The sequence below is a fragment of the Sorex araneus genome, chromosome 6 (genome assembly GCF_027595985.1).
Source record: "Sorex araneus isolate mSorAra2 chromosome 6, mSorAra2.pri, whole genome shotgun sequence".
In the NCBI taxonomy this organism is placed as follows: Eukaryota; Metazoa; Chordata; class Mammalia; order Eulipotyphla; family Soricidae; genus Sorex; species Sorex araneus.
The window spans coordinates 148,461,083-148,487,437 of record NC_073307.1 but is presented as its reverse complement, the minus strand read 5'-3'; the positions used below and the strand labels follow the sequence as shown (position 1 = coordinate 148,487,437).

The following is a 26,355-nucleotide window of genomic DNA, read 5'->3' as shown; positions in this document are numbered from 1 at the left end:
TACTCCTGGCTCATGCACTCAGGAATTACTCCTGGCAGTGCTTGGGGGACCCTATGGGATGCTGGGATTCGAACCCGGGTTGGCTGCGTGCAAGGCAAATGCCCTACCTGTTGTGCTATTGCTCCAGCCCCAGTTGAACTTTTTTATGTGTAATTTTAGTCTATAAAATTTGTTGTTGTTTGTTTTAGGGCCATACTTGGCTCTGCACTTAGGACTTATTCCTTGTAGTCCGTGGGGACCAAATGGGATGCCGGGGGTTCGACCATGTTCAGGTGTGTGCAAGGCAAGCATCTTACCAACTGTGCTATCTCTCCAGCCCCTGTCACTGTCATCCCGTTGCTCATCAATTTGCTTGAGCGGGCACCAGTAACGTCTCCATTGTGAGACTCGTTGTTACTGTTTTTGGCATATTGAATACGCCATGGGTAGCCTGCCAGGCTCTGCCGTGTGAGCGAGATACTCTCGGTAGCTTGCCGGGGTTTCCAAGAGGGGCGGAGGAATCGAACCCAGTTCAGCTGCGTGCAAGGCAAATGCCCTACCGCTGTGCTATTGCTCCAGCCCCTCCAGCCCCTAGTTTAAGAAAATTTTAAGTTAATCAGGTTGCTACTTTCATGGTTGGGGAGTGATTTGGGTCACACCCAGCACAGGGCACCGACTAGTGGCTCTGCTCAGGAGTGCCCTGGGGGCCCTCTTGGAACCTTTTGTGGTGCTGGGACTTTGAACTAGGGGTGGCAGTATGCAACCCTAGTTCAAATCTTAATTCCTGTACTATCTCTCCAACCCTTGGTTGGTTATTTTCAATTGCTTGCTGCTTCTCTGCATGACTTCTGAAGTTATCTTAACTGCCAGGTGCTCTGAGGGAAAATTAACCAGCCCACATGAGGTTATAACTTAACCCTAGATTTTGACATGCTTTCTATAAGACTGGTGATTTTTTTTGTTTGTTTTTTGTTTTTTGGGTCACACTTGGCAATGCACAGGGGTTACTCCTGACTGCACTCAGGAATCACCCCTGGCTGGTGCTCGGGGCACCATATGGGATGCTGGGAATTGAACCCGGGTTGGCCGCGTGCAAGTCAAACGCCTTACCCACTGTGCTATCTCTCCAGCCCCAGACTGGTGATTTTTAATGACAATATTTCTCTTATATTTAGTAGTGGGGTTTAGTTTTTTTCAACGTTCATATAGCCAGACTTCAGATTTTTGTCCTTTCAGACATTTTGATTGTCTGGGTAGAGGTTAAAGTCTATCACTTGTCATTAAACACGGGTTAAGTCAGTTGCAATTGAGGGTCCCGTGTCTGCACAGGCCCCCAGCACCCTTTTCAGCTGGCTGTGCTTTTTCTCGCTTGTGGCAAAACAAAATGCTTTTGACTTACGTCGTTTCTTCTAATCCAGTTTTTAAACTCTTTATTTTGGTTTCCAGTACTCTAAATTCTAAAACGTGCTGCTGTTCTTTTGCCTGTTTTCCATATCTACTGGTTCTTGCTGTTACAGCTGGCTTACTACCCCTACACTCACATCATCAGGTTTCAGTTGCTACCCCTAGAAAAAGTAGCCAACATTCAAGGCAAAGAAAGCTGAGACAGACAACCAACCAGGGAAGGAAGAGGAAACCATAAATGTCAATTCATAAGAGCAGACAGGTGAAACGTAGCTGAGGAAAGGTTACAGCCAGCCTTTGCAGTGGGCCCTTTGTATATGAGCCTTCCTGCCGTCTCTGTTTCCAGTACAGCTCTTGGCAGAGAAGCCCGGGCTGCTGATTAGGAATGACTTAGTGCTTGCTCTTCGAGCTCTTGCTTCTCGGTGTCTGTTTCTCTTCGCTTAGCTTGCCTTTTCCATTCTGCAGATGCCTGTGTTCTCTCTCAAACATGAACTTCCTCTCTTTCTCTTCCCTCATGTTTTTCTAAGGAAATTTATTTAATTAAAAGCTATCTTGCCTCAGAGAGAGAAAGGGAGGGAGGGAAGGAAGGAGGAATGGAGAAAGGGAGGGAGAATTGAAATGAATTAGGGGGCCAGAGTGATGGTATAGTGGGTGGGGTGCTTCACTTGCATGCAGCCAACTCTGGTTCGATCTCATATGGCCCCTCAAGCACCACCAGGAGTAATCCCAGATTTTAGAGCCAGGAGTAAGCCCTGAGTACTGCCAGGATGTCCAAGAAAGAAACATAATAATAATTTAGGGGCCGTTTTTCTTTGACTTTTTAAATGCTTCTTTTTATTTTTTGGATTTTTTTTTTCCCTTTTGCCCGCATCCTGCTGTCCTCAGGCTTACTCCCTGCTCTGTGCTCAGGGATCATTCTTGGCCTTATTCCAGGGGTCATATGAAGTGTGGGGATCAAACCCAGGTCACCTGCTGTACTTTTTTTTTTTTTTTTTTTGCTTTTTGGGTCACACCTGGCGATGCTCAGGGGTTACTCCTGGCTCTACACTCAGGAATTACTCCTGGCGGTGCTCGGGGGACCATATGGGATGCTGGGAATCGAACCCGGGTCGGTCGCATGCAAGGCAAACGCCCTATCCGCTGTGCTATCGCTCCAGCCCCTGTACTTTATCTTTAACCCCTCATTTTCTTTCTCTTTTTTGGGGTGGATGGGGGTGGGGTTGCAATACCTGGTGGATCTCAGGGCTTGCTCCTGACAGTGCACTCAGGAACCCTGTTGGGTGCCAGAGACCGAACCTGGGTCAACTGCATGCAAGGCCGGTGCCCTATCTGCTGTGCTGTTGTCTGCGCCCCTAGTTCTTTTCAGTTTCTCCCATTAACATCAGTTTCATTCTGTTTTCATAGGTCGTTTTTTTTTTTCTTTTGCGGGGGGGAGGAAGGGGTGTGGGGGCACACCTGGCAGTGCTCAAGGATTACTCCTGGCTCTGCACGCAGGGATCACTCCTGGCAGGACTCGAGACCATATGGGGCACTAGGTATGAAGCCCAAGTTGGCTGTGTGCAAGGCAAGCTTTCCTTCCTACTATTTCTCCAGCCTCAAGCATGTTGAATTTAATTAAAACAGATAATTCTTGTGACCTGCTAAAGAGAAACAGCTGTCCACTTTTGGGGGTGGATTTGGGGGGATTTCTACAGTGCTCAGAGCTCACCGAGTGCCTCCGTGATGGTTTACCCAATCCCTCCAGAGCTCTCAGGAGTGCCTGTGGGACTTAACTGGGACTCTGCATGCAAGGCGTGCACAGCAGCCCTTTGAACGAACTCCCTGGCCTGGAGAAATTCATTCTTTCATGTACTAACATTTCCACCTTATAAAAAATTTAGTGTTTGAGGGGTGGGGTGAGCCACATCTCACAGTGCTCAGGAGCTATTCCTCCCTCTGTGCTTTGGAACACTCCTGGTAGTGCCCGGAAGATCATGTCTGTGATGCCAGGGAGTGAGCCTGGGGTTGTCCACATACAAGATTAGCACCTTCGCCCTTTTGCTCTCTCTCTGGCCTCTGCATTTCCGACTTTTTAAGCAGTGTTACTGGGTAAATCGCAGCATGGGTTTTTCAGCATTACTCTGAATCCGTGCTTTCCCATCTGTGGCTTGGTAAAATTTGTGGTAAGGCATGCGGAGCTTTTAATCCACTGAACAGTGCCAGGAGATTCAATAAAGTCTTCTGTGTTTAATTACGTCATGGGTGTGATCTTGCCTAAAACAGGGGTATAATTAAAAATCATGTTTTTACAGTAACAAAAGTGTAATCACCACTAGCGGTTGAAAATCTGTTGATTGAATTTTTAAAGGTTCCCTTGAACTCTAAAATCTAATTTGACTGACTTCCCAGTCCATTCCTTGCCCCTGGTAGCTTGCTATGGGAGAAGCATGTGATCAGTTCCAGTATACATCAGAGAAACTAGGACAGAGCTAACCACCCTGAGACCAGTCCCAGCTCGGGTTACTGTCTTCCGCCTGTCTGGCAGTCGGGCTCGCTGCGCACGGGGTGCTAGCTGCTCGCTGCTTTCACTCGCTGCCTGCATTTGCTTCTTCCTCTGAAAGGCTGGCAGAGAGCTTCGACCATCACTCTAAAGTAGTAGGTCAAGTGAGCCAGGGTTTGGGGAAATAGAAAAAGGATCATTAATTCCTACTACATAGTTGCTTGTTTTGTCTGGAAAAGACAGTTTATACCACCCTTGGTCTGATGCAGATGGGTGTCAGCCATCTTGGCTTTGACTAGACCTGTGCCATACATGCTAGCGTTACCCCGCCCCACCCCTACCCCCCTTTCCTTTCCTTTAAAAGTAACTGTACATTTAGGAGTTTGTTCATTTACCTTTTTACAGGCTGGTCATAAATTCCCCTTTTCAAAAGTTCCCTGTGTTGTGAACTGAGCTTGAGTGAAGTGAAATCTTGGAGGTAAGGTACCCTCGTGATGGAAATGGAAAGAAGGCCTGGGGTTTTGGGGCCACACCTGGATAGATATGCTCAGGGCTCACTCCTGATGGGAACCACGTGTGATGCAGGGATCAAACCCTGGTCAGCCATGTGCAAGATAAGCACTTTACCTGCTGTCCTATTTCCCTGGCCCCTCTCTGGCACCTTAAGCAGGAATATTTGGTTTGTTTTGGGGCCACACCTGCAGGTGCTCAAAGGTTACCCTGACTGCACTCAGGACTCACTGCTGGGAAACCATATAGAATGCTGGGAATCCAACCTGGCTCAGCCACATACAAGACAGGCGCCTTACCTAAAAGTGGGACTTTGTAAAATCCTTTACTCTGATGAAGAGTAAGTTGGCAGCATACTTTGTTCAAGGCCCTTCAAGAGGAAACAAGGTTTGGTGCTAGAGAGTTCATCTGACAGTACATTTTTTGCATGCAAGAAGCCCAGATTCTATCCCTAGGATTCTATTTCTGGCACAGCATGGTGCTCTGAGCACCATGGGGAGAAAAGGAAAAAGTAAACAGACTGTCCAGTGCAGGGAGTGGTTTGGGAGCAGAAGTTTCTGGAGCTTGGTTCTTTAGCCAGCTTGCCTCTGGCTTCTGTGGGCTTGACCGCTCCTTTTTAAGCAACTCTTCTGAGATTGGTTTGGACCCAAGCATGGGGCTCCTTGCTGTGTCTGGCACATGGAAAACTAAGTTCAGACTAAGTCCCCAATTTTTCCTGAAGAAACATTTTCAGACCACATGAGGTGAGCTTTCCCCACCCACTTCCCTACCTCAGATAGTTAAAGGCTTTGGCACCCTCAGAAACTGATCTGTAGGGGAGGAATAGGGAAGAAACTTTTGTGTTTCTTCTGCTCCGTTAGCCACTGTTATCTTCATGGATCTGACACTCTTATTTATCTGACAGTGCACTTAGTACTGCTTCGCCAGGGAAAATCACACAAAACAAGCCTGGCGCATCAGCACTTTCATTGTGTGCTGGGCTGTACCTCCCTTCACATGCTCACATCCCCTTTAATCCAGTCTCCCTTCCCTGTCCCCCAGTCCTGCCTGTTTCTGTGGCACTTACTGCTCCTTTCCCTGAGCTCCTGTTTCCAATTTGTGTTTTTTGTGGGGCCCAGGAAGCTAAAGCTGTGTGTATTTGTGCATCAGACAAGTGCAGCAAGTTTATATCATTGGCTTCTGAAGGGGAGAGTGAGGTGATGGCTGCGTTTAAGTTGGATTTCCTCCCAGAAATGATGGTGGATCATTGCTCTTTGAATTCCAGTCCTGTGTAAGTATTTTTGCTAATTTTTATCATAAGCGTAGGAACTGGGCGTTTGTATTTGTTATTTAATGAACCTGTTCCCTCCCTCAAGGCAAAAAAATGGGTGAGGTAGCAAAAGTCCACATTATTACTTTTTATTGTAGTCTGATTCTATGTAATTACTGTTGATTTCCTCAGGGCTTTAACTGTACTTACGATGTATTTTGTATATGACAACGATATGAACTCAAGTGTGCTGGCGTCATTTTCTTTAAGTTGCAGTGTTTTCCCATGTGATTGATTGCAAGATTTGGGTGGGGGATGTGTGTGAGGATTTCTCAACTAATACTCCAGGAGTCCCTGGGGCCACTTCCAGCAGTGCAGTGCTCTTGGAGTCACCAGGGCCATTCCCAGTAGAGTTTGGGGAGTCAGCTGGTGATGGGGATCAAACCTGGGGCCTTCAGTGTGCAGAGCATGCATTCGGACCTTTGAGTTGTCTCCCACGACTTTTGTTTTTGTTTTTTGGGGCCATATCTGATATTGCTCAAGGCCTGTTCCTGGCTCAGTGCAAGGGACACGCTGCTGGTTATGCTTGGGACCCATATCTGCTGCTCACACAGCATTTGCTCCAGCTCTTTGAGGATTGGGGCGTGCGGGGAGGAGGGGTTGGACCATACCCAGCATTGCTCAGGGCTCACACCTGGTAGTGCTTAGGGACTATAGTTGGTGCTGGGAATCCAACTAGTGCCAAACGGTGTGCTGGGTAAGAAACTTAACCCTTAGACTCTTTCTGGCCCGAAGATTTTTTTTTAATTGTAGCTCTATTGTTTTGGATTGGGCAAGCAGTTTTCAAATGCTCTTTGGCGAAGTCTGTTTGTTTTAATGATCAAATTCTCGGACTCATCCAGAGAAATAGCTTAGAATGTCGGTAGTCTACAGAATCCTGGATTGGCAGGTCCACTCCTCTTCAACCTCCAGTTTTCCCTTTGGTCTTCAAGAAAATGCAATGTACTACATGATTTCAAGGATGTCAGCTGTGTTCCACGCCCCAAAATCCCTGTCCTTTGCCACCTTGTCTCTTGTGGTGGTTGCCTTCAGAGCAGTGCTCACTCCTGGTGGTACTCTGGCCAAATGCTAGGGCAGCTGGATGTGGAACTGCTCTTGCCCCATGCTGTTCACGGGCTTCCTGGGCCACATCTGGGGAGGGTTGAAAATGCCCAAGGGTCAGACACCCTTGCTGTCTCCCCAGATCAAACCTCGTCAGTTTTGTTTGGCAATTTGTCTGGGTTTTGAACATGAGAATGAGAAGACCTGCCATCTTACAAAAATGTTGAGAAAGGACCATCCCAACAAAAGGTACCATCATCGGGCCTGGAAGTGGTAGAGTGTCTTGCATGTGTGAGCCCCTGGGTTTGATCCCGAGTATTGCACTGGCCCCAGCACTGAGACTAACAGGGTATGGCCCATTGCACTGCCTGCAGTGACTCCCTCTTGGTCCCCGAGCTCCCCCAGCGACACTAGTGCAGTCCACAGCTAAGATGCCACGCTGGCCTTGAGTTCCAGCTACACTTGAGGCTTAATGCTGGACTTTGTAGAACACAAAACTCTTGATTTTAGATACTCTAACCAGGCATCAGAGTAGGGACTGGAGAGATAGTGCAGCAGGTAGGGCGCTTGCTTTGCTGGTTCAGTCCCAGGTTCAGTCCCCAGCTCCTCATATCGTCCTCCGAGTCCCTTCAGGAGTGATTCCTGAGCTCAGAGCCAGGAGTGAGCCATGAGCACAGCCTGATGTGGCCTCAAAACAACCCTGAAACCAAGAGTATTATTAAATGGTCAGCTCTTCCCTAGAAAATACGTAGGTAGTATTCTAAACCTGAGTTACGGCCTAGGTATGTTAGTTTCTCTACCCTGGGATTAGGTCTAATAGGTGTGGGTAATAATCTAAATTGTTCTTTATGAAATACTTTGGGGAGTGACCCTCAAAATTAGCCAGCTGTTTTGTTTAAGATGGATCCTATGCCTTTTCTCTAAAATAATATAAGTTTAGACATGTCTTTATGATAAGGTTCTTTAACAGGTCAAAATCACATTAAATGCCATGACGAGGACTTAATGGTAAGAAAAACATTCCCATACACCAGATAAATCATCCCCAGAGACAGAATTTTGTGACTCAGATTACCCTTGATTGTAACTGTATGCTTTGCTGCTTCCCAGTGTTCAACCCCTTTACATTGATTTTTGATCTCTCCCTCCTTTTGTCATTGATGTTTTGCGATAACTGAGGGTTTCACAAATTGGCCGTGGTGCTCACCGAGGGTCATATGTCAGGCTGCCACCTGTATTCATAGTGCTTGCACAGGTGCTCACTTGGTTGAGGCACAAGGTTATGGTTGTGATGCTCCCTGGAGGTTGCCATGGTGCCCGTGTGTGTGTGTGTGTGTGTGTGTGTGTGTGTGTGTGTGTGTGTGTGTGAGAGAGAGAGAGAGAGAGAGAGAGAGAGAGAGAGAGAGAGAGAGAGAGAGAGAGAGAGAGAGAGAGAGAGAGAGAAAGCATGCGCGCGCACTGTTGCACAGGCATACCAGCCTGTCTGCAAGGAACAGACACCAGGTGCACACAGTTTGAAGGATTTTCTTGTCGGCATGCCTGGAGCCTTGGAATACAGGGACCTCCATGGTAAGAAGCCCCAGAACTCCCTCTTTCTGATCAGGGCCCCAGGGGTCACACTCTCTGTACTTCCTGCTCTTTCCTGCCTAGATATTTGTTGGGTGTTCCCCCCCCCCTTTTAATCGATTTACAAGGTGATTTACAAAGTTACTCATAGCTGAGTTTTAGATATATAATTTCTCAACACAAATCTCATCACCAGTGTCAGGGATCACTCCTGACTGGGCTCAGGGACATAGGGGTACTGGACATCAAACTGGATTGACGTGTACAAGACAAGTGCTCACCCTCTGTTCTATCACTCTCACCCCTGCTCTTGCCCCGCCTTGAAACTGGCTGCAATGTGGCTTCCAACCTATCATCTCCTCTTTCTCTCAAACTGAGTTTTAACCCACACAGGTTTAATCTTAACATTTTTATACTGTGAAGGAGTACAGCTCTGTGGTTTTTACTGTATCCACAAAATTTTGAGTTTTCACCGCTAATTCGATTTTCATCACTCTGAAGTGGAATTGTGTCCTTGGTAATGGTTACCTGCATCCCCTGGACACCTTTTATTTGAATATCCTGAGACGTGCTTGAGCTGGACATTGCATATGAGTCTGTTTCATCCATGCATAGCAGGAACCTCTGTACATTTACCACACTGCCCCTTTCACGCTTTTGAGCTGTGACTTTTCTGCTCTGTGGAAGTGGGTTGGTTAGGAGACACTGATTAGATTAGCCTACCTCAGATTCTACAGAGCTGCTCTATGGAGGAGAGCGTTGTGATAACAATAAAGTGTTTAAATTTCTCATGAGGGTGGTTCAAACCCACCTTCCCAACCCTAGAGAAAGAGGTTTTGTTTTTCCTCCCCATCTTGCACATTTGCTGTTCTCTTACCACCCCCCACCCCTCCAAGTATGTTCCTGTGAGAATCAAAGCAAGGAAGTAGTCTCTATCTTTATTCCTCAGTTACTCTTTGCTGTTTTGTTTAGGGGCCATACCTGGCAGTGCTCAGGGCTTATTTTGGGCTCTGATCTCAAGGATCACTCCTGGCTGGGCTCAAGAACTATATTGGGTGCTGGCAAGAGCCCTTGCCGCTGTACAGTCACTCCAGCCCCATCAGGTCCTCATTCTTAATGATTTGCCAGGGTCTGTTATTTTTATTGCTGCCTCTGCCAGAGCTGAAACAAAAAGAGGTGGGTTCGTGCCTTGCCTTTCCTCTAAGATACCGGCCTCCTTCTTAGATCCCTTCCTCCCTGGCTTCTCTTGCAAGCTCTGCTTTTCCTTCCTTTCATCTTATTCCCAGGTCTAGGTAGGTTCCATGGGACAGAAGAATTTCCACATACTTGTCTCCTAACAAACACCAGGGACATCATAGATTCTTCTCCAGGGGGATTTCGGATTCGATGTTGTCCTTCAGTGGGTGTAATAAGTATAAGTGATTTGTGATCATTAGCCCCAGGGAGCTCGTCATTAAATGAGGAGGGGAGACGCAAATTTAAGGATGTTTCTGGAGCTTTGGTACGCACACTAGCAGTCTCGTCCCAGGTGGCTTGTTTGTGTGTGGGTTATCTTTATTTGCGGCGCCTCGGCTAGATCCCGGGCCTTGTACAGGAGAGGCTTGTGCTCTGCCACTGAGCCACATCCCCAGCTCTTGCAGTGGTTACTTTTATTAAGGGAGTGGGTAGGTGGACAGTCACACCCAGTCGCAGCCACTCTTGGTGTTTGTGGTACCGAGGATTGAGCCCCAAATATAGGCTCTAGCCTTTTGAACGATCTCTCCGGCCCCTGCAGTGTTTGTTTCAGCATGCACACTACATATGTGTGAGGAAGGTCTGGCCTGGAAAGGCATTGTTTCTTACCTCTTTTGATGCGGTAGCAGTGGATGAGAAAACTTGTGGCTGAAGTCTGCACGGGGTTTTTGGTCTATTTTTTGTGTTTTTTTGGGTGGAAGTGGGTTCCCAAACAATTCTTAGGGGCCACCAGCCCACAACCAGGGATGCTCAAGGCCATGGGGTGCCGGGAATCAAATGGTAGTCCTGGAGTAAGTAAGTAAGTAAGGCAGGTGTCCCTGACCTAAGCCATCTCCCTGAGCCCTCGTGGCTGCCCATGCCATAGACATCTGTCTCCACGGGGTCCCTTCTCTTTTATTGCTGTTATCAAGCACACGGAAATTTTCTCTATTCCTCATTATATATCACATTTGACACTGCCTGGCTTGTGTAAGGCCCGGCATTAAGTGAAGGAAGGAATAGGTCCCTCATTACACCTGTTGCATGTTCCCACAGCATCTGGGTATGATAGCTTGCTGAACGCTACCAGGGCTCAAGGTGCTTGGACCTTGTCCTGATTCCCCCTACCCTTCTCTTGTAAAATACAATCAAAATAAAACGCTGTAGCCTTGAGTTGAGGCGGGCAGGGGGCTTGTTTTTGTTTTGCTTTGTTTGTATCTTATTGTTGAGCTTTCCCCATCCCCTCTTCTTCTTCCCTTTTTGGGCCACTCCTGGCAAGCTAAAGGCATCATACGGAGTTCCGGGGATCGAACCCAGGTCAACCACTTGCAAGGCAAGCACTCTACCTGCTGTGCTGCACTCAACCAGTGCCTGATTTATGTTTTATATACATGTATATTACATATTTTTGGTTTGGGGGCCACACCGGTCATGCTCACAGCTTATTCCTGGCTCTGCACTCAGGGATCACTCCTAGTGGTGCTCATAGGACCATATGGGATGCCAGGAATTGAACCTAGGTTGGCTGTGTGCAAGGCAGGCACCCTATTTGCTGTACAGCCCCTATTTGAGGCATATTTTAAATGACTCCTTCCAGTTACTGTTAAAATTTCTTGTTTGAAGGCCAACCCTGATCTTGGGCACTTGTAGCTGCAGTGCCTGAGACTGTCTTGGCTATTGAGTTGACCTACACAGCATGGGTAAGGGAGGGTGGTTTCAAGAGGATGTGGACATTAAGTAACAGAAGAAAATCCAAGGTCTCCATGGGAATTTTGGAAAAACCATGATTCACGTGTATTGCTTGTGATCTCTCACTTTTGCTGCATCACGTGGAGAAATGTCATTGGAAGAAACAAACTGAGAAGACCCCTGCCCTTTATGAGAGGAGACACATCTTCCTTGTTGGAATGAATACGTTCTCAGCACCACTGAGGGGTTAGAGTAGCCCTTCCTAGAATAGAAACAGGATTAGAGATCAGCAGTTACTCATTTGTTTTTGGAATATACTTCGTGATGCTCAGGATGCTCCCAACTCTGTACTGTCTCTCTAGCTCCTCTGTAAAGTGAAAAGCATTTTTTGTGATTTTTTTGTGGTAGTGGTGGGGTGCTCCCAAGCAGTGCCCAGGGAGGCCTGACGGCCACTCTTGGCTGTACTCTGCCAGGCATGCCCAGTGGTTCCAGGCCTGAGAGTGGAGTACTCAGTTACTGCTGTGCTGGGACCCAGGGTCTAGGGTCCAGGGATCTAACCAGGGTCCCCAAAGGTAAATTTTTGCACTCCTGTGCTTGCTTTTTTTGGGGGGTGGCGGGGAGGACTGTCACATGCAAGGCAAGTGTCTTACCTCTTGTACTAGCTCTCTGGCCCCTGGGTGGTTTGTTTAAGGGCTGTACCTGGCAGCGGTCAGGGGCTACTCCTTGCAGCAGTCTGGGGATCATATGGGATGCTGAGGATCTAAACCAGTCAGCTGTGTGCAGTTCAGGTGTCTTAACCCACTGTGCCTTATCTCAGTGCCCCCTACCTCCCACACCCCCAATGGTACTGTCTTAACAATCCTAGTTTTTTAGGGTCAGACTTTTAATAGCTACATAAGTTTCATGCATGCATATAGTTACATATGTATAAATTATACTTGTGTGTGTGTGATCCCAGGATCTCATATACCAGGTCCGTGCTCTTAACACCAAACCACATCCCTAGCCACCAATCATGGTTTCATAATGACTTTCCAATGCATTGTATTAAGTTAATAGATTAATGGAAAATTACTAAAACAGTGCATTCCAAATAGTTCAGGAGAGAAGATGGAGGCCAGAGAGTAATACAGAAAGCAAGGTGTTGCCTTGTATGCAGCCTACCTGGATTTGATCTGGGCAACCCAGATGGCTCCCAGTACCCCACCAGGAGTAATCCCTAAGTGTGACCCAGAAGCAAAAAAAGGGAAGGGAGTGAGAGATGGGTGCATTTAATCTTTGGCAATAAGTAATGCTCGGAGCTAGATTATATTACCTGTTCTTTAATGTAACCCTCTCTGAACAGCTTTCATTTCGATTTATTTCTATTCAGGTTAGATGCATAGAGGGGAAATTGGAGAACTAAAAACTCCTTCTATCTCGTGTTTGCATGCTAACTGTACCTGGTGTTTTCATAGGAATGAAATTAGGATCTGGAGCATAGTACAATAGGAAAGAAGATTCTTTCCTTGCACACAGTCAATCTGTGTTTGATCTCCGGCTTCTGTTTAGTCCCAAGAGCCCTCCGGGAATGATCCCTGAGCATAGAACCAGGAGCAAATCCTGAGCACTGCCCAGAAAACAAAACAGAACCATAAAATGGAAATTAAAATTTCTCTTCAAAAGCTAATGAGGAGCCAGAGCAGTAGTACAATGGGTAAGGCACTTGTCTTGCTTGCAGCTGACCTTGGACCAATTTCTGACAGTCCAATATAGACCCCCAAGGCCCCTGGGAGTGAATTGCAAGCAGAACCAGGAGGAGTAAACAAACCCTGGGTATGCTCATCTTCCCAACAAAAGCTTTTAACTAGTTGGAAGAGGTAGAGACAGTCAGATTATGTTAAAAGGTGGTCAGTACTGTAATAAAGGTGGAAATTAGAACCAATAAGAGCCTTGGGGCCAGAGAGATGGTTTGCGTACACTGTTGGGTATGCCCTCCCAAAAGGACAGTCTTCCTGAAACTTACTTTCCAGGTCTTTATGTTCTTTTTTGTCTTTTGCTTTTTAGTTACTACAGGATTCAGCAAAGATGAGAAATAGCCACATGGCTATTTTATTATAAGATATTTAGAAATTAGGTTGAACTGCTTCTCAGATTTTGTATTTTCAAGAATCTTGAAATACTTAGAAGATAGTGGTGGAAAAATTATTTTGCTTTTAAAGAAAATTATCATTTTTTAGTATTGGTTATCAGAGCATGACAAATTAGAATACAGAGGAATGATTGCAGTTTTAAGCAGCAAATAAATATTAATCTGGCTAGTTATTTGGAATATGATTTGGATAAATGTTATGATTAAGTACTGGAGAGGTAGCTCTGGGGTTAAGGTGCTTACTTGGCTTCTGGTTTTAATCCCTGAGCATTGCCAAGAGTGATCTGTGAGCATAGAGCCAGGAGTAGCCCCCAAGCCACTGCTGGATCCGACTGACCACACCCCCTGACTATAAGATCGGGGTGGGGGTGCTTAGCCGGCTTTGCTCAGGTGTTTCTCCTGGTTCTGCACTCAGGGAGCCACGTGAGGTGCAGGAATTGAACCAGGCCAGCCTATGCAAGTATCTGTTGCATCTGTCCAGCCACAAAGAACCTACAATGTTAAAACAGGCATGAGAATTTGGATTCTTTTTGAGTGTGAACATGTGTAGTGCTAACAGGCCTTGTTCAGAGTAGGAGCAGCGCATGTTCAGTGTGACAGATTTGAGAAATTTTAGACATTGTGATGGTTGCAGATGATAGGGGACTGAGTGCTCAAGTCTTAGAAGAGGAAAAGCAGGAAATTAGGTAACTTAGAAATAAACTTACAGATTGTATTTTTTGGTTTTACAATCATTTGTGAAGTAAGATTTGATTTTGGTTGACTAACTTGGACACGTTTTTCACAAGAGACAATATTAAAAGACCAACAACATTCTAGTCAGTTCTCAGTTTAGACCTTAGAAATCAGCGTCTTTTCATTTATTATTTTTATTGTTATTTTTGGACAGGAGGGGGCATGGCCAGCAGTGCTCAGGGCTTACTCCTGAATCTGTTCAGGGAAACATAATGGGATGCCGGGGATTAGAACCCGACTTGGCCATATACAAGGGAGGCGCCTTACCTGCTCTATGCTCTCTCTGTGGTCGCATTTGCATTTATTCTTAGAAGTAATAGTCTTCTGCTATTTTCACAGGCATTTTTAAAAGTTTTGTTAACCAAGGGCCAGAGAATGTAGGAAATGGCCGTGGTGAGGGAGGACCTGGGAACTCTGCTGAATTGGATGGACATAGAATTTTACCTCTACTTCCCCAGGAACTAATTTAGATTTTGAATGGATGGGCTGGTTGTGGGGGACTCCCTCCGGAAAGCAACATGAATACATAATAAAAGTTGTGTTTTACCTCCTACAGCTCAAAGAAAATGAACGGCACCCTGGACCACCCAGACCAACCGGATCTGGACGCTATCAAAATGTTTGTGGGCCAGGTTCCAAGAACCTGGTCTGAGAAGGACTTGCGGGAGCTCTTCGAACAATATGGTGCTGTCTATGAAATCAATGTGCTAAGGGATAGGAGCCAGAACCCTCCGCAGAGCAAAGGTGAGGCCTTGGGTTTTCTGTGTGATCTCTGATGTCTCCTGTGGTCATCCAGGGTGGGAAATTCCACTCTTGTATGTCAGATCTATGTTTTAGAACAAATGTATTAGGAAAGCGAGGGTGTATCATGAGCACTGTTGGTGAATGGTGAAGTTCAAGAGTCAGGCCCAGTCTACCACCGAGCTCTCTATCCAGACACCTCCCATCCTCATTGAATCTTTGTGACGGCATGTCAAAAGTAAAGTGAAGCCGTAATGCCAGCCCCGTAGGCTTCTATTTAAGGACTGGAAAGAAAGCAGGCAGAGCACATGCTGAGAGTAGGAGGCCCAGGGTCAGTTCCTGGCACCGAGTGGTCTCTTGACCATCACTGGGCGTGGCTCAAAAACCAAACCAAGAATTCTCTTGGGGCCAGAGAGTGTACAAAAGGTAAGGCACTTGCCTTGCGTGTTGCAGACCCAGGTTTGATCCCCAGCACACATGTGGTCCCCCAAGCCCTGCCAAGAGTGATCCTTGAGCACTGCCAGGTGTGGCCACCCCCTTTTTTGGAGGGGGTGGGGATGCAGGTGTCTGGTACCAGAGGATGGATCCGTGGTTTCAGATATGCAGATGTTCTGCCATTGAGGGGCAGAAGAGGTAGTACAGTTGGTAAGGTGCTTGCTTTGTATAGTCTGACAAGCACTGGCAAGAGTGATCCCTGAGCACAGAACCAGGAAGTGAGCCCTCAGTTTCACTGGGTGTCACCCAAGAACAAAAAAAAATCTACTTCTGAGCTTCATCCCCAGTCACAGCCATAAAGGTTTCTTTAGTTTTTGACTAGGAAACGCTGAAAGAAGACTAAAGACTCTCCTTGTCCTGTCACTGTTCTTGGATTTCCACAGTATTAAGAAGGCCACATAGGATGCATTAGCCTCTTGGGAGGACTAGTTTTATTGGTGTAGCGTACAGAATAGGAAAAGATAGAACAGCTGTGTTGCTTCCAGAAATACTCAGTAGAGTTCAAGTTTTACAGGGCTACTGGTAGGAGATACGCATGAGCTTTGCCCAATATACACACAGATACTGTTATTTTTTCAAATGACCAGTTTCTGTGAAGCCTTTTACAGTGCAGGCATAAGCAAGAATCATTGTCATGTTTTAAATTAATAGTAGAGGGGCTGGAGCTGATAGCACAGCCGTAGGGCATTTGCCTTGCACGCAGCTGACCCGGGTTTGATTCCCAGCATTCCATATAGTCCCCTGAGTAGTGCCAGGAGTATTCCTGAGTGTATAAGCCAGGAGTAACCCCTATGCATTGCCAGGTGTGATCCAAAAAGAAAAATAAATTAATTAAATTTAAAAAAATAAAATAAGATACAAATAATAGTAGAGGTTCTAGGAGTATGTGTTGCCTCCTTTTGTATCTAGCTAATAAAAATATGTATGCAGTAATGACATTTTTTAAAAGGACCAGCAGTATAGCATAGAGTAGTCTTAAATCTTAATTATCAATGATTTTGAAAGAAATTTGTATAGTATCTCATAGGATGACAAGACACACCTTCTATTTCCAATAAAGGTACTGAAACACAAAAGTCTGGATCTCAGGCTGTGCCATGTCTGTTAGAAATTTTATTTGTATTTGATGAGAACCAAAAACCCAAAGAAAGCCATAAAGAGGTTTTTCTTGTTTGGTCACAAATGATTATTATTTTTGAAGCATATGGTAGAAATTGGTTACAATGCAAAGAAAAATAACTTTCTGAGGAAGATTCCTGGTCTGCTACGAGCCACAGAACTACAGGACCCCTGGCTGTCTTGTTTGTGCCTTATCTTTCTGTTCTGTGGTTTGTTTGGGGGCCACACCTAGATGTGCTCCTGGCAGTGCCCAGAATGAAACCCAGCTCAGCCGTGTACAAGGCAAGATCAGTACCTGCTGTACTGTGTGCCTTGTAAGGGAGGTTGTGTTTTGTTTTTCGTTGTTGGATTTTAGACCGCACCCAGTGGTGGTCAGGGGAAGCTACCACCCCCTCTGGTTTTCTTCCTCCCTTCCTTCCTGTCTTGGAGCCATACCAGTGGTGCTCAGCCTTTATTCCTAGACTCAAAAATCATTCCTGGCAGGGCTCAGGGGACCAGATGGGGTACCTGGGATCAAACCTGAGCCAACTGTTGAAGGCAAGTGCCTTGCTGTTGTACTATCCAGTGCAGTTCTAGCTTTTCACGTCCTTGGGAATTGCTCGTAGGGGCACTCTGGGCACCCTTTCGTGCCAGGGATCCAGTCTAGGCCTTTGCATACAAAGCATGTGCTCCTGCACTCCTTTACCTGTCACCACAACTCTGGGAGGTCATCTTTCAGAGACGGGTTTACAGGCCCTGTAAGGAACTGAATGGACGGGCCAAAGCTGGAGTACAGCAGGTCAGGTGTTTGCAGGATCCACAGCACCACACGTTGTCCCCTGAGCACAACAGGTGTGACCCAAAGCAGTGAAGCATTTTAATGGGAGTTGGAGATAGCTCAAAGAGCTCGAGCACAGTGCTTCGCCTCTGGGAGGCTCCGTTGAGTGACTCTTGCACATTGCTCTCCGACCCCTCTCTTCCCTCTGGCTGTTTCAATATATTTGTTTTGGTTTTGAGGCCACACCCAGCTGTGCTCAGGGATCACTCCTGGCATGCTTGGGATACCAGAATCAATCCTGGGCTTGCAAGGAAGTACCCTTCCCACTGTACTGTCCTCGGGGCTCCTCCTCTTGCTAACTGAAGAAACCCTCAGGTCCTTCCATTCTCTCTGTGGAGGAAGGTATGCTTTAGGGATTGTCTGCTTTCAAAAGATTGGTTTGATGTGATAAAATATTATTTGTTACAGGGTGCTGTTTTGTTACATTTTACACCCGTAAAGCTGCACTAGAAGCTCAGAATGCTCTTCACAACATGAAGGTCCTCCCAGGGGTAAGACACTCCTCCATGAACTCGATGAACTAGGGGAACGGAGGTTTGGGTGCACGGAAAACGCACAGGCACACAGTGAGAATTGGGGTGGGTGACTTCAAGGAACTGGTGTAAAGTGGATGTAGTGGTGACATTTCAGAGGAGAAAAGATGGCAGTAGAGCCCCTTGCCCAGCGCATTTTGACTTTTTGACTCATAATTGCCTTGGGGGTGAGGGTACACAAGTCAGATTTGAGTTCAAAAAGAAAGCTTTGATTTTTTTTTTTTGAGTTCTTATATTTTTTAAAAGCCTTTGTTCATTTATATTTTCTTTTTTGAAGATGCATCATCCTATACAGATGAAACCTGCTGACAGTGAGAAGAACAATGGTAAGTAAAAACGGTGTAAAAGTCCGCTCCTATAAGATTCCTAGTTTGCTATTTTTAGGTTATCCAGATAGTATTGTGCTCAGTATCCTGGCATCTAAGCTCTCTGGGTTTTCCCCCCATTTAAATAGGTCTGTGAATAAATGAGAGAGGCTGGAGTAATAGTACAGTGGGTAGGATGCTTGTCTTCCAGTCGACCCAGGTTTGATTCCCTGCATCCCATATGGCTCCCTGAGCCCACTGGGAGTGATCCCTGAGCACTGCCAGGTGTGCCCCAAAACAAACAATAGAATAAGTGAGAATGAGTCTTCAGAAATCTTTGACTGTATCACTGTCATCCGGTTGTTCATTGATTTGCTCGAGTGGGCGCCAGTAATGCCTCCATTTGTCCTAATCTGGGATTTTAGCAGCCTCTCTTTATTTGTCCTTCCCAATGGTGCCATATTGGAGGCTCTTTCAGGGTCAGGGGAATGAGACCCATCATTGTTACTGTTTTTGGCATATCAAATATACCACAGGGAGCTTGCCAGGCTCTGCCGTGTGGGCAAGATACTCTTGGTAGTTTGCCAGGTTCTCTGAGAGGGAGAACTAGGCTGTAAGAGGCTATAACAAAGTTTTGGGAGCTTTGTTTTATAGTCTCTGGATCTTGGCCGTTAATGGATTACACGGCTCCTGGGGACATTTTGTGGGTGTGACTACCAAGTAACTGGAAAATGGGAGATCTGGGTGGAGGAGCCTAATCCTAATCCGAGTAGGCTTGGAGTCTCAGCCCCGGGTCCCACATACCTGGGTTCCTCTGCCGGTTCCTTCATGCGTGAGGCTCATCCTTGTTTAATAGTGAATTCAGGCCGGAGCGATAGCACAGCGGGTAGGGCGTTTGCCTTGCATGCGGCCGACCCGGGTTCGATCCCCGGCATCCCATATGGTCCCCCAAGCACCGCCAGGAGTAATTCCTGAGTGCAGAGCCAGGAGTAACCCCTGAGCATCGCTGGGTGTGACCCAAAAAAAAAAAAAAAGCAAAAATAAATAAATAAATAAATAAATAAATAAGGAATTCAGTTTGATGAAAAAGTTCCAGCAGTAATGACAATTTGCATAATAATGTAAATGCACTAAATGTCACTGAACTTAGAGATAGTTAAAATGGCAAATTTCATGTTGCTGCTTCCTGTACAAGGAATGAATTGTTACGTATATAAACATTGAAGGTATATGGTTAAATGGTTTATGTCTATTTTCTCATGTAATGCCTATTGATATCTTCACAAGAACTTTTTTTTTTTGGGGGGGGGTCACACCCGGAGATGCACAGGGGTCACTCCTGGCTCTGCACTCAGGAATTACCCCTGGCCATGCTCAGGGGACCATACGGCATGCTGGGATTTGAACCCGGGTCGGCTGCGTGCAAGGCAAACGCCCTACCCGCTGTGCTATCTCTCCGGCCCCGACACAAGAACATTTTAAAGTGAAATTGGCATGTCTTTGGTCACTATAATTTTTTTTTTCTTTTTGGGTCATACCTGGCGATGCACAGGGGGTTTCCTGGCTCTACACTCAGGAATTACCCCTGGTGGTGCTCAGGGGACCATATGGGATGCTGGGAATCGATCCTAGGTTGGCCACGTGCAAGGCAAACGCCCTACCCGCTGTGCTATTGCTCCAGCCCTGGTCACTATAATTCTTATGTGCAGACATAGGAGTAAGAGGATGGGCAAGTTAGGAAAGAGGAATAAGTCCTATTAAGAACTATTAGTCAAGGAAAGTGGATAGTTTCTTTCACTCAAAGGTGTGTTCTGGTTTTTTGCATCAGTAGAGTTTATAGACTTTTTTCCTCTGCTCTCTGCCCTTTCATCTCTTTCTCCCTCCTGTCCCCATTCTCTCCTCTCTCCTTTTACTCTAATCTTCCCCTCTGCCGGGGAGCACACCTGTAAGTGTAAGGGTGTGCTCCTGGGGGACCATGTGGGGCTGGGGATCAAATCCAGTGCTCCTACATGGAAAGAATATGCTCCGTCCTGCCTGTTTAGCTATCTCTCAGCCCAAAACTTAATATTGCTAATAGGAAGCAAATATTACTATGAATCGAGATGTTAAGACATCAAGTCTGTATTTAATGTCTCTAGCTAGTTTTGAGGTAAACCAAGGTATCCCTGTTCTCTGATGAGAAAACAGGCATGTAATTACCTTTTTTCCCCTTCGGTGAAGCAAAATAGTTTTTCTCAAAGAAATTTAGAGGGGCCAGAGAGATAGTACAGTGGGTAGGGTACTTGCCTTGCATACAGATGACCCAGGTTCGATCCTGAACACCCTGTATGGTCCCCCAAGCCCTGCCTAGAGTAAACCCTGAGCACTGCCGGGTGTGACCCATGAATGAAACAAATTTTTTAAAAATGAAAGAAATTTAGAGAGGTCTGAGGGGAGAGAAAGAAAAGCTGTGTTTTCAGGAGAGACATGGGCTCTTCTAGAATAGAGGGAAGCTAAATGATTAACTTTCAACAGGCATAGAATGGGTAACTTTTTTTTTTTTTTTTTTAACTATACCAGGCGTCAAGCCCAGGGCCTCACATGTGAAACATAACTTAACCGCTGAGCTGCATTCCTGGCCCTGGTTAAGTAAACTTGCACAAAGTCAACACTGCTATGTTTTATCTACATGTTCCACTTACAAATTTAAGATAGTCTTCATTTAGTGTTTCCGAGTTTGGTGGAGGTGGTGTTGGACCATATCTGGTTGAGCTCAGAGGCCATTCCAGGAAATACTTTGGGGACCGCATGTGATGCCAGGGATACAGTGGGGTCAGCACATTCAAGGCAAGCTCCTTAACCCATGTACTCTCTCTAGCCGCTCATGTAATTTTAAGAGGCAATGCAGAATTATTGATGTGGGAAGGTGTATCTTGTAATCTGTAAAATATGATACAGAAGCACAGAGCCTGGACTCCAGCCCAGGTGGTGTGAGTCCAGAGTCTGTGCTGCACTGCCTCTTACAAGAATATTTAAGCCTTTTGTGCTCTACTCTGTTAGCAGTGGAAGACAGGAAGCTGTTTATTGGCATGATTTCCAAGAAGTGCACTGAAAATGACATCCGAGTCATGTTCTCTTCATTTGGACAGATTGAAGAATGCCGGATATTGCGGGGACCTGATGGTCTGAGTCGAGGTGGGTGCAGGTTTCGTTGTTGTTGCTCTTGCTGTTGTTGTTTTACCATTTAAAGATAATTTTCTTACATGTAAATCTTCATTTGTTGTTCGAGTGCTAGGGTTGAATTTTTGGCATTCTGATTTGAGAGTCACACAGCTATAGGGGCGGGTTTTGGGGGGTGGAGGGAAGGGCCTCACATGTAGGGCATGTTCTCTACCTCTGAGCCACGTAGCTCATTGTCCTGTAATCTCTTGTGAACTGAACTGAGGTAACCAGCTCTCCCTAGGTTGACGGCCATGTAATGATGGAGAGATTGGGTTTGGTGTTATATATCTCTTGGCCGCGTCATGACGAGTCCCATCAAGTTACCTCTCTAGTATTCATCCAGCCTTCTTGAGAATTCTCCATTCTGCTTTTAGGTATCATGCATTAAGTCTCATATTGGCTGGGGATGTTAGCTCAGTGATGGAGCATTTGACTTGCATGTGTGAGGCTCTGGGTTCAATTCCTGGCAGCACCCCAAACATAACTTAATTCCACAATGGACACACTTCCTTCTAAAGAACTAGAGTGTACGCTTTCTCCCTTTATCTCTCAAGAAGTTTCTTTCCATCTGTGCCTCTCTGATTTTTGATTAAAGTACAGTGTTAACAAATCTATCTCTTTTGCTAGCTCATTTACTCTGAAGCTAAGAACCGTGTTTATATCACTAAACTGTGTTTATATCAACTTGATATTTAATAGTTGCTCAGTAAATGTCAAATAAATAAATGATGAGTTGTTGATTCCTCTCTTACCAGGCTGTGCGTTTGTGACTTTTACAACAAGAGCCATGGCACAGACAGCTATCAAGGCAATGCACCAAGCACAGACCATGGAGGTAGGGAACAGATGAACAAGAGGGGGAAGTTCCTTAGTGCATGGCTCCTGACTGCCCGAAGGTTAGGAGGACCCAGCATCTTAAAGTTGAAAAACATGCTTTTTTTTTTTTTCCCCACAGAATTGATATATTGGAAGTAGTTGTTATTTTAAGTTGTCTTTTGTCCCTTGTGTCTATCAGGAAAAAGATTGTTTGGCAGTAAATGAAATTAGACTGCAACTTTCTTATTCACTAGAAAGGAATTTTTTTTTCCTTCACCCTTCATCTTGAAGGAAGAGTTTGACTCTTGATTTTGATATTTTTATAGGGTTGCTCATCTCCCATGGTGGTCAAATTTGCTGATACACAGAAGGACAAAGAGCAGAAGAGAATGGCCCAGCAGCTCCAGCAGCAGATGCAGCAAATCAGCGCGGCATCTGTGTGGGGAAACCTCGCTGGTCTAAATACTCTCGGACCCCAGTATTTAGCAGTGAGTCTTTGTGGTTTGCTCTCTGCGGACTGTGCAAGCTCCTGGCTGTCTCTTCTTCTGCTGTCCCTGACTAACAGTTTCCGTAAGGAGTTCAGACAGTGTGGGCCAGGGAAGTAGAGAGCGCCCGGTTTGCATGCCGGGGCCTCAAGTTTGCTTCCCAACACTGCATTGTCCCATGAGCACTCAGCGAGAAGGAACATTCATTGAGCATTGCCAAATGTGGCCAAAGTGGAGGAAAAATTTGGTAATCTCTCTCTGGTCATAAGTCTTAGGTCAGAGGGGCCAGAGAGATAGAACAGGGTTTTAAGGCAGTTGCCTTTGCTTTTGGCCCACCCTGTTTTGATCTCCAGCATCACAAGTGCTCATCTGCAACGTAAGCTGAGTATTGTCAGGTGTGTCCCCATACATTCCCCACCCTCCCCAGAAGACACAGAAACATTCTCCTATCAGATCTGACTCCCAAGAGAAGGGAAGTAGCATAGCTACCAAATACCTTTTTTCCATATCTTTTCTACTGGTTATAAGTGGTATTATTAAAGTAGGTATTGAATCTTTCCTGAAGAGTCTGATAATTTATCCTTCCATTACCATGAGCCTTCTATTACCATGAGCGTTCAGGTAGTTAACATGAACACTATTAAATGAATGAATGAGTGCCACAGTGTACATTCCATTTCACAGCATCAATTTTTGGGTTTTGGTCCATACATGTTCCTGGCTCTGCACTCAGATATCACTCCTGGAGGTGTCAGTGACTCCCGAGTGCAGATATGGGGCGCCAGGGATCTAAGCTTGGTCAGTCATGGCAAGTCAAGCACCTTGCCTGCTGTACTGTCCCTCCAGCCCCTGGTTTGGGGGTTGGGAGATTGCCAGGGAACTGGACATCAGTGCCAGGGATTGAACTTGTGTCTTTTGCATGCAGAACATGTGTTCAGCAGACCGCAGAAGATACTTAAAACAGACTCATCAGCATGGGTTGGGGGCATGGTTCAAAGGACTGGTGCATAAGCTTTGCTTGTGGGACAGAGCTCTAAGCTCTAATCCCAGTACCACACAGTCGCCCAGCAGTGCTGGGAGGCACCTCTAACCCTTGTGCTGCAGGTAACCCCTGAGTATTACCAGCTGCGGCACATAAAACCTGTCAATAAAAATTCAAGGTCAACTAAGGGGCTGGAGTGATAATACATGGGTAGGGCACTTGCTTTATACACTGCTGACCTAGGTTTGATTTCTGACACCCTATATGGTCCCCCGAGCCCTGCTCAGTGAAAGCCCTGAGCACAATAAGCCTAAAATAACTAAACTCAAGAGAAGGGGCGGGGGCAGACTGGAGGGATAGTACTGGGGGTAAGGCTCCTGCCTTGCAGGTGGCCAAACCCAAATTTGTTCCCAGCTCCCTATAAGGTCTCCCAAACCCTCTGGGAGTGATCCATGAGTGCAGAGCTGGAAATTAAACCCTGAGCATTGTCAGGTGTGGCCCAGAAAAAAATAAATAAGTTTGCAAAATCTCTAGATTTGTATAGACAGTTTTATATATATGTGTGTGTGTATATATGTAGACAGTTACATATATAATATATATTTGTATAGGCAGTTATATATATTTGTATAGACAGTTTTATATATATGGGAATAATAATACCATCATTTATAAATATTGTTCTTTAGGGGCCAGAGTGATAGTACAAAGGGTAGGGTGTTTTTGCCTTGCACATGGCCAACTTGGGTTCGATTCCCAGCACCCCATGTGGTTCCCTGAGTAATTCCTGATACATATATCCAGGAATAAACCCTGACCACTGCTGGGTGTGGCCCAAAAAATTTAAAAAAAAAAAAAAGAAGAAGAAGAAGAAAAAAGAAACAGAACAGAAGCAATGATATCTGACCCTCATACTGTTTTTGGCTAACTTGATGTCCATGTTCTCTGTGTTTCTAAATGTTAGGAAAAATCCCAGTTAATCCTAGCTAGTACTCTTCTGAAGAAGTTTGGGTATTAGTTTTATCTCAAGATTCAGTCTGGAATCCTGTTAAGTTCAGAAGATTTGGGCGATACTTTAGTCTTTTGCCAAAACTGTAATACTTCAAGAACAGTATCCATGACAAGTATTTGCTCCTTTTAGATTGTCTTCCATATTTTTTTAAGGGAAGCTTCCATTTTAACTTGTTACCACATCCAGCAAGTGCATCACGGTATATAATGAGGACTATGGTCTCTCTGTCTCAGTTAGATGTGGTTCTCTACTCAAATGAATTATTCCATGTAGAAAGGAAATGAAGGTATCTAGGGTAGTGTCTGTAGACTTTACCAGTTGGCACTGAGTATATTCCCCAAGATACTTAAGATGACAAAAAATGAAAAGACTGAGTTGTAGGGACATCATCAGTTACTAGGTTCTTTCTGGAAGATACGGAGCTGGTTTCTAGTGAATTAGATTAGAGCTCCAGACCTTTGTGGGATTGTGGGCTCATTAAGAAGCTGGTAAAAGCTGGCTTACATGTGTTTTGGTTATATTCCCCCTCCTTCCCACCCCCAACACTGTTTCTGGAGGTCGATAAATGTTGCAGAGGAATCAGAATGTCTGGGAGAATGGACAGCATACTGAGTAAAGGATCCAGAAACAAGACCGTTGGTGTCTGTAAAGGAACCATGGTCAGGTTTGAATGTAGCAGATTTCCAGCAGGCTGCTTAGATAAACACTGTGATTGCTAACGTGGCTCCTGGACGGATCCTCTTGTTTGGAGACAGCCGGTGGAAGAAGTTGTCCGTTGACCTGTCCATCAGTCATTTACTCTGCCAAAGCTAAGGCCTGTTTAAAGGGGAGGGCATCGGACTGATGGACACATAGCACCAGAGAGATTGATGTAGTTACAGGATCATTGAGGCCAGTAATGGATAACTCGGAGAAGTATGTGAAATGGTCTGATGAGATATTAGATACTTCAGAGAGTTGCATCAAGTAAAAGTGGTGGTTCGGATGGGAACACTCAGCAGAATAAATGTGTGGGCCTCACTTACAGAGACTTGGGAGGGTAGCGCTGGCAGCTGCCAGCCTGTCACACACACCGCTCCCCATCAGCTTAGTTGCTCCGAGTGGACCTTAGGTCTCTGCTCTGCTGTGCTCTGCTGCGAGTGTGTGTTCAGGGAGGTGGAGCTTGGCTTCTGTGTGATGTGACTGTCCTGCCAGGGCTTTCGCTGCCTCGCTGTGTCTGTGCTGTGCTGTACGCCTCCTGTCTGCCATGTCCGCTTGGGGTCTTGCCTTCTTTCTTCCTTCTCTCTGGGGACCTCTGCACTCTCGCTTTGCTGTGCTGTAGAGTTATCCCAGGTGCAGAACCGGCCCTCACTCTCACTCTTGTTCTGTTTTTTGGTGTAATGTCTAGCTTTATTTGCAGCTCCTACAGCAGACTGCCTCCTCCGGGAACCTCAGCACTCTGAGCAGCCTCCACCCGATGGGAGGTAAGTGTCTCGCCGAGGCCGAGAGGCTGCAGCAGTGAGACCCGCCCATCCAGCTCGACACAGCCCGAGAGAAGACGACCCCCCCACTCATTATGTAATCTGGCACTGGCGAGCATCCCCCATTCTCCCCTGCCTCTTCTCTAGAAGGTGACGCTGTCAGCACTTGATGCCAAATTGCTCTGGGGTTTTCTGCTGCTTCACCACCCCCTTTCAGTTTCTGTTGAGGAAGAGAATGGAAAAGAGCTGTTAGCACCCCTACATATCTGAGGCTGTTTTGATAAAGAAAATAAAATCGCAGAGTAATTGACTTCCAGTGACTGAAGGAAAAAGC

At 45.9% G+C, this 26,355-nt stretch overlaps 1 protein-coding gene across 11 annotated transcripts in view; it reads left to right on the top strand.

The window, feature by feature from the left end:
- Positions 1–26,355, top strand: part of CELF1 (CUGBP Elav-like family member 1) — a 96,646-nt gene that overhangs the window by 57,254 nt on the left and 13,037 nt on the right. For 7 of the 11 annotated variants that reach the window (XM_055142987.1, XM_055142981.1, XM_055142982.1 and 4 more), the window contains 8 exons: positions 5,491–5,642; positions 14,612–14,799; positions 17,636–17,718; positions 18,038–18,086; positions 21,105–21,239; positions 22,022–22,101; positions 22,409–22,570; positions 25,949–26,024. In XM_055142987.1, the coding sequence (XP_054998962.1) occupies positions 5,572–5,642; positions 14,612–14,799; positions 17,636–17,718; positions 18,038–18,086; positions 21,105–21,239; positions 22,022–22,101; positions 22,409–22,570; positions 25,949–26,024 (844 nt within the window). In that variant the 5' untranslated portion in view covers positions 5,491–5,571. Of the gene's footprint in view, positions 1–4,267; positions 4,341–5,490; positions 5,643–14,611; positions 14,800–17,635; positions 17,719–18,037; positions 18,087–21,104; positions 21,240–22,021; positions 22,102–22,408; positions 22,571–25,948; positions 26,025–26,355 lie in introns of those variants that run through there. The other 4 variants (XM_055142984.1, XM_055142983.1, XM_055142985.1 and 1 more) reach the window with 2 other exon arrangements.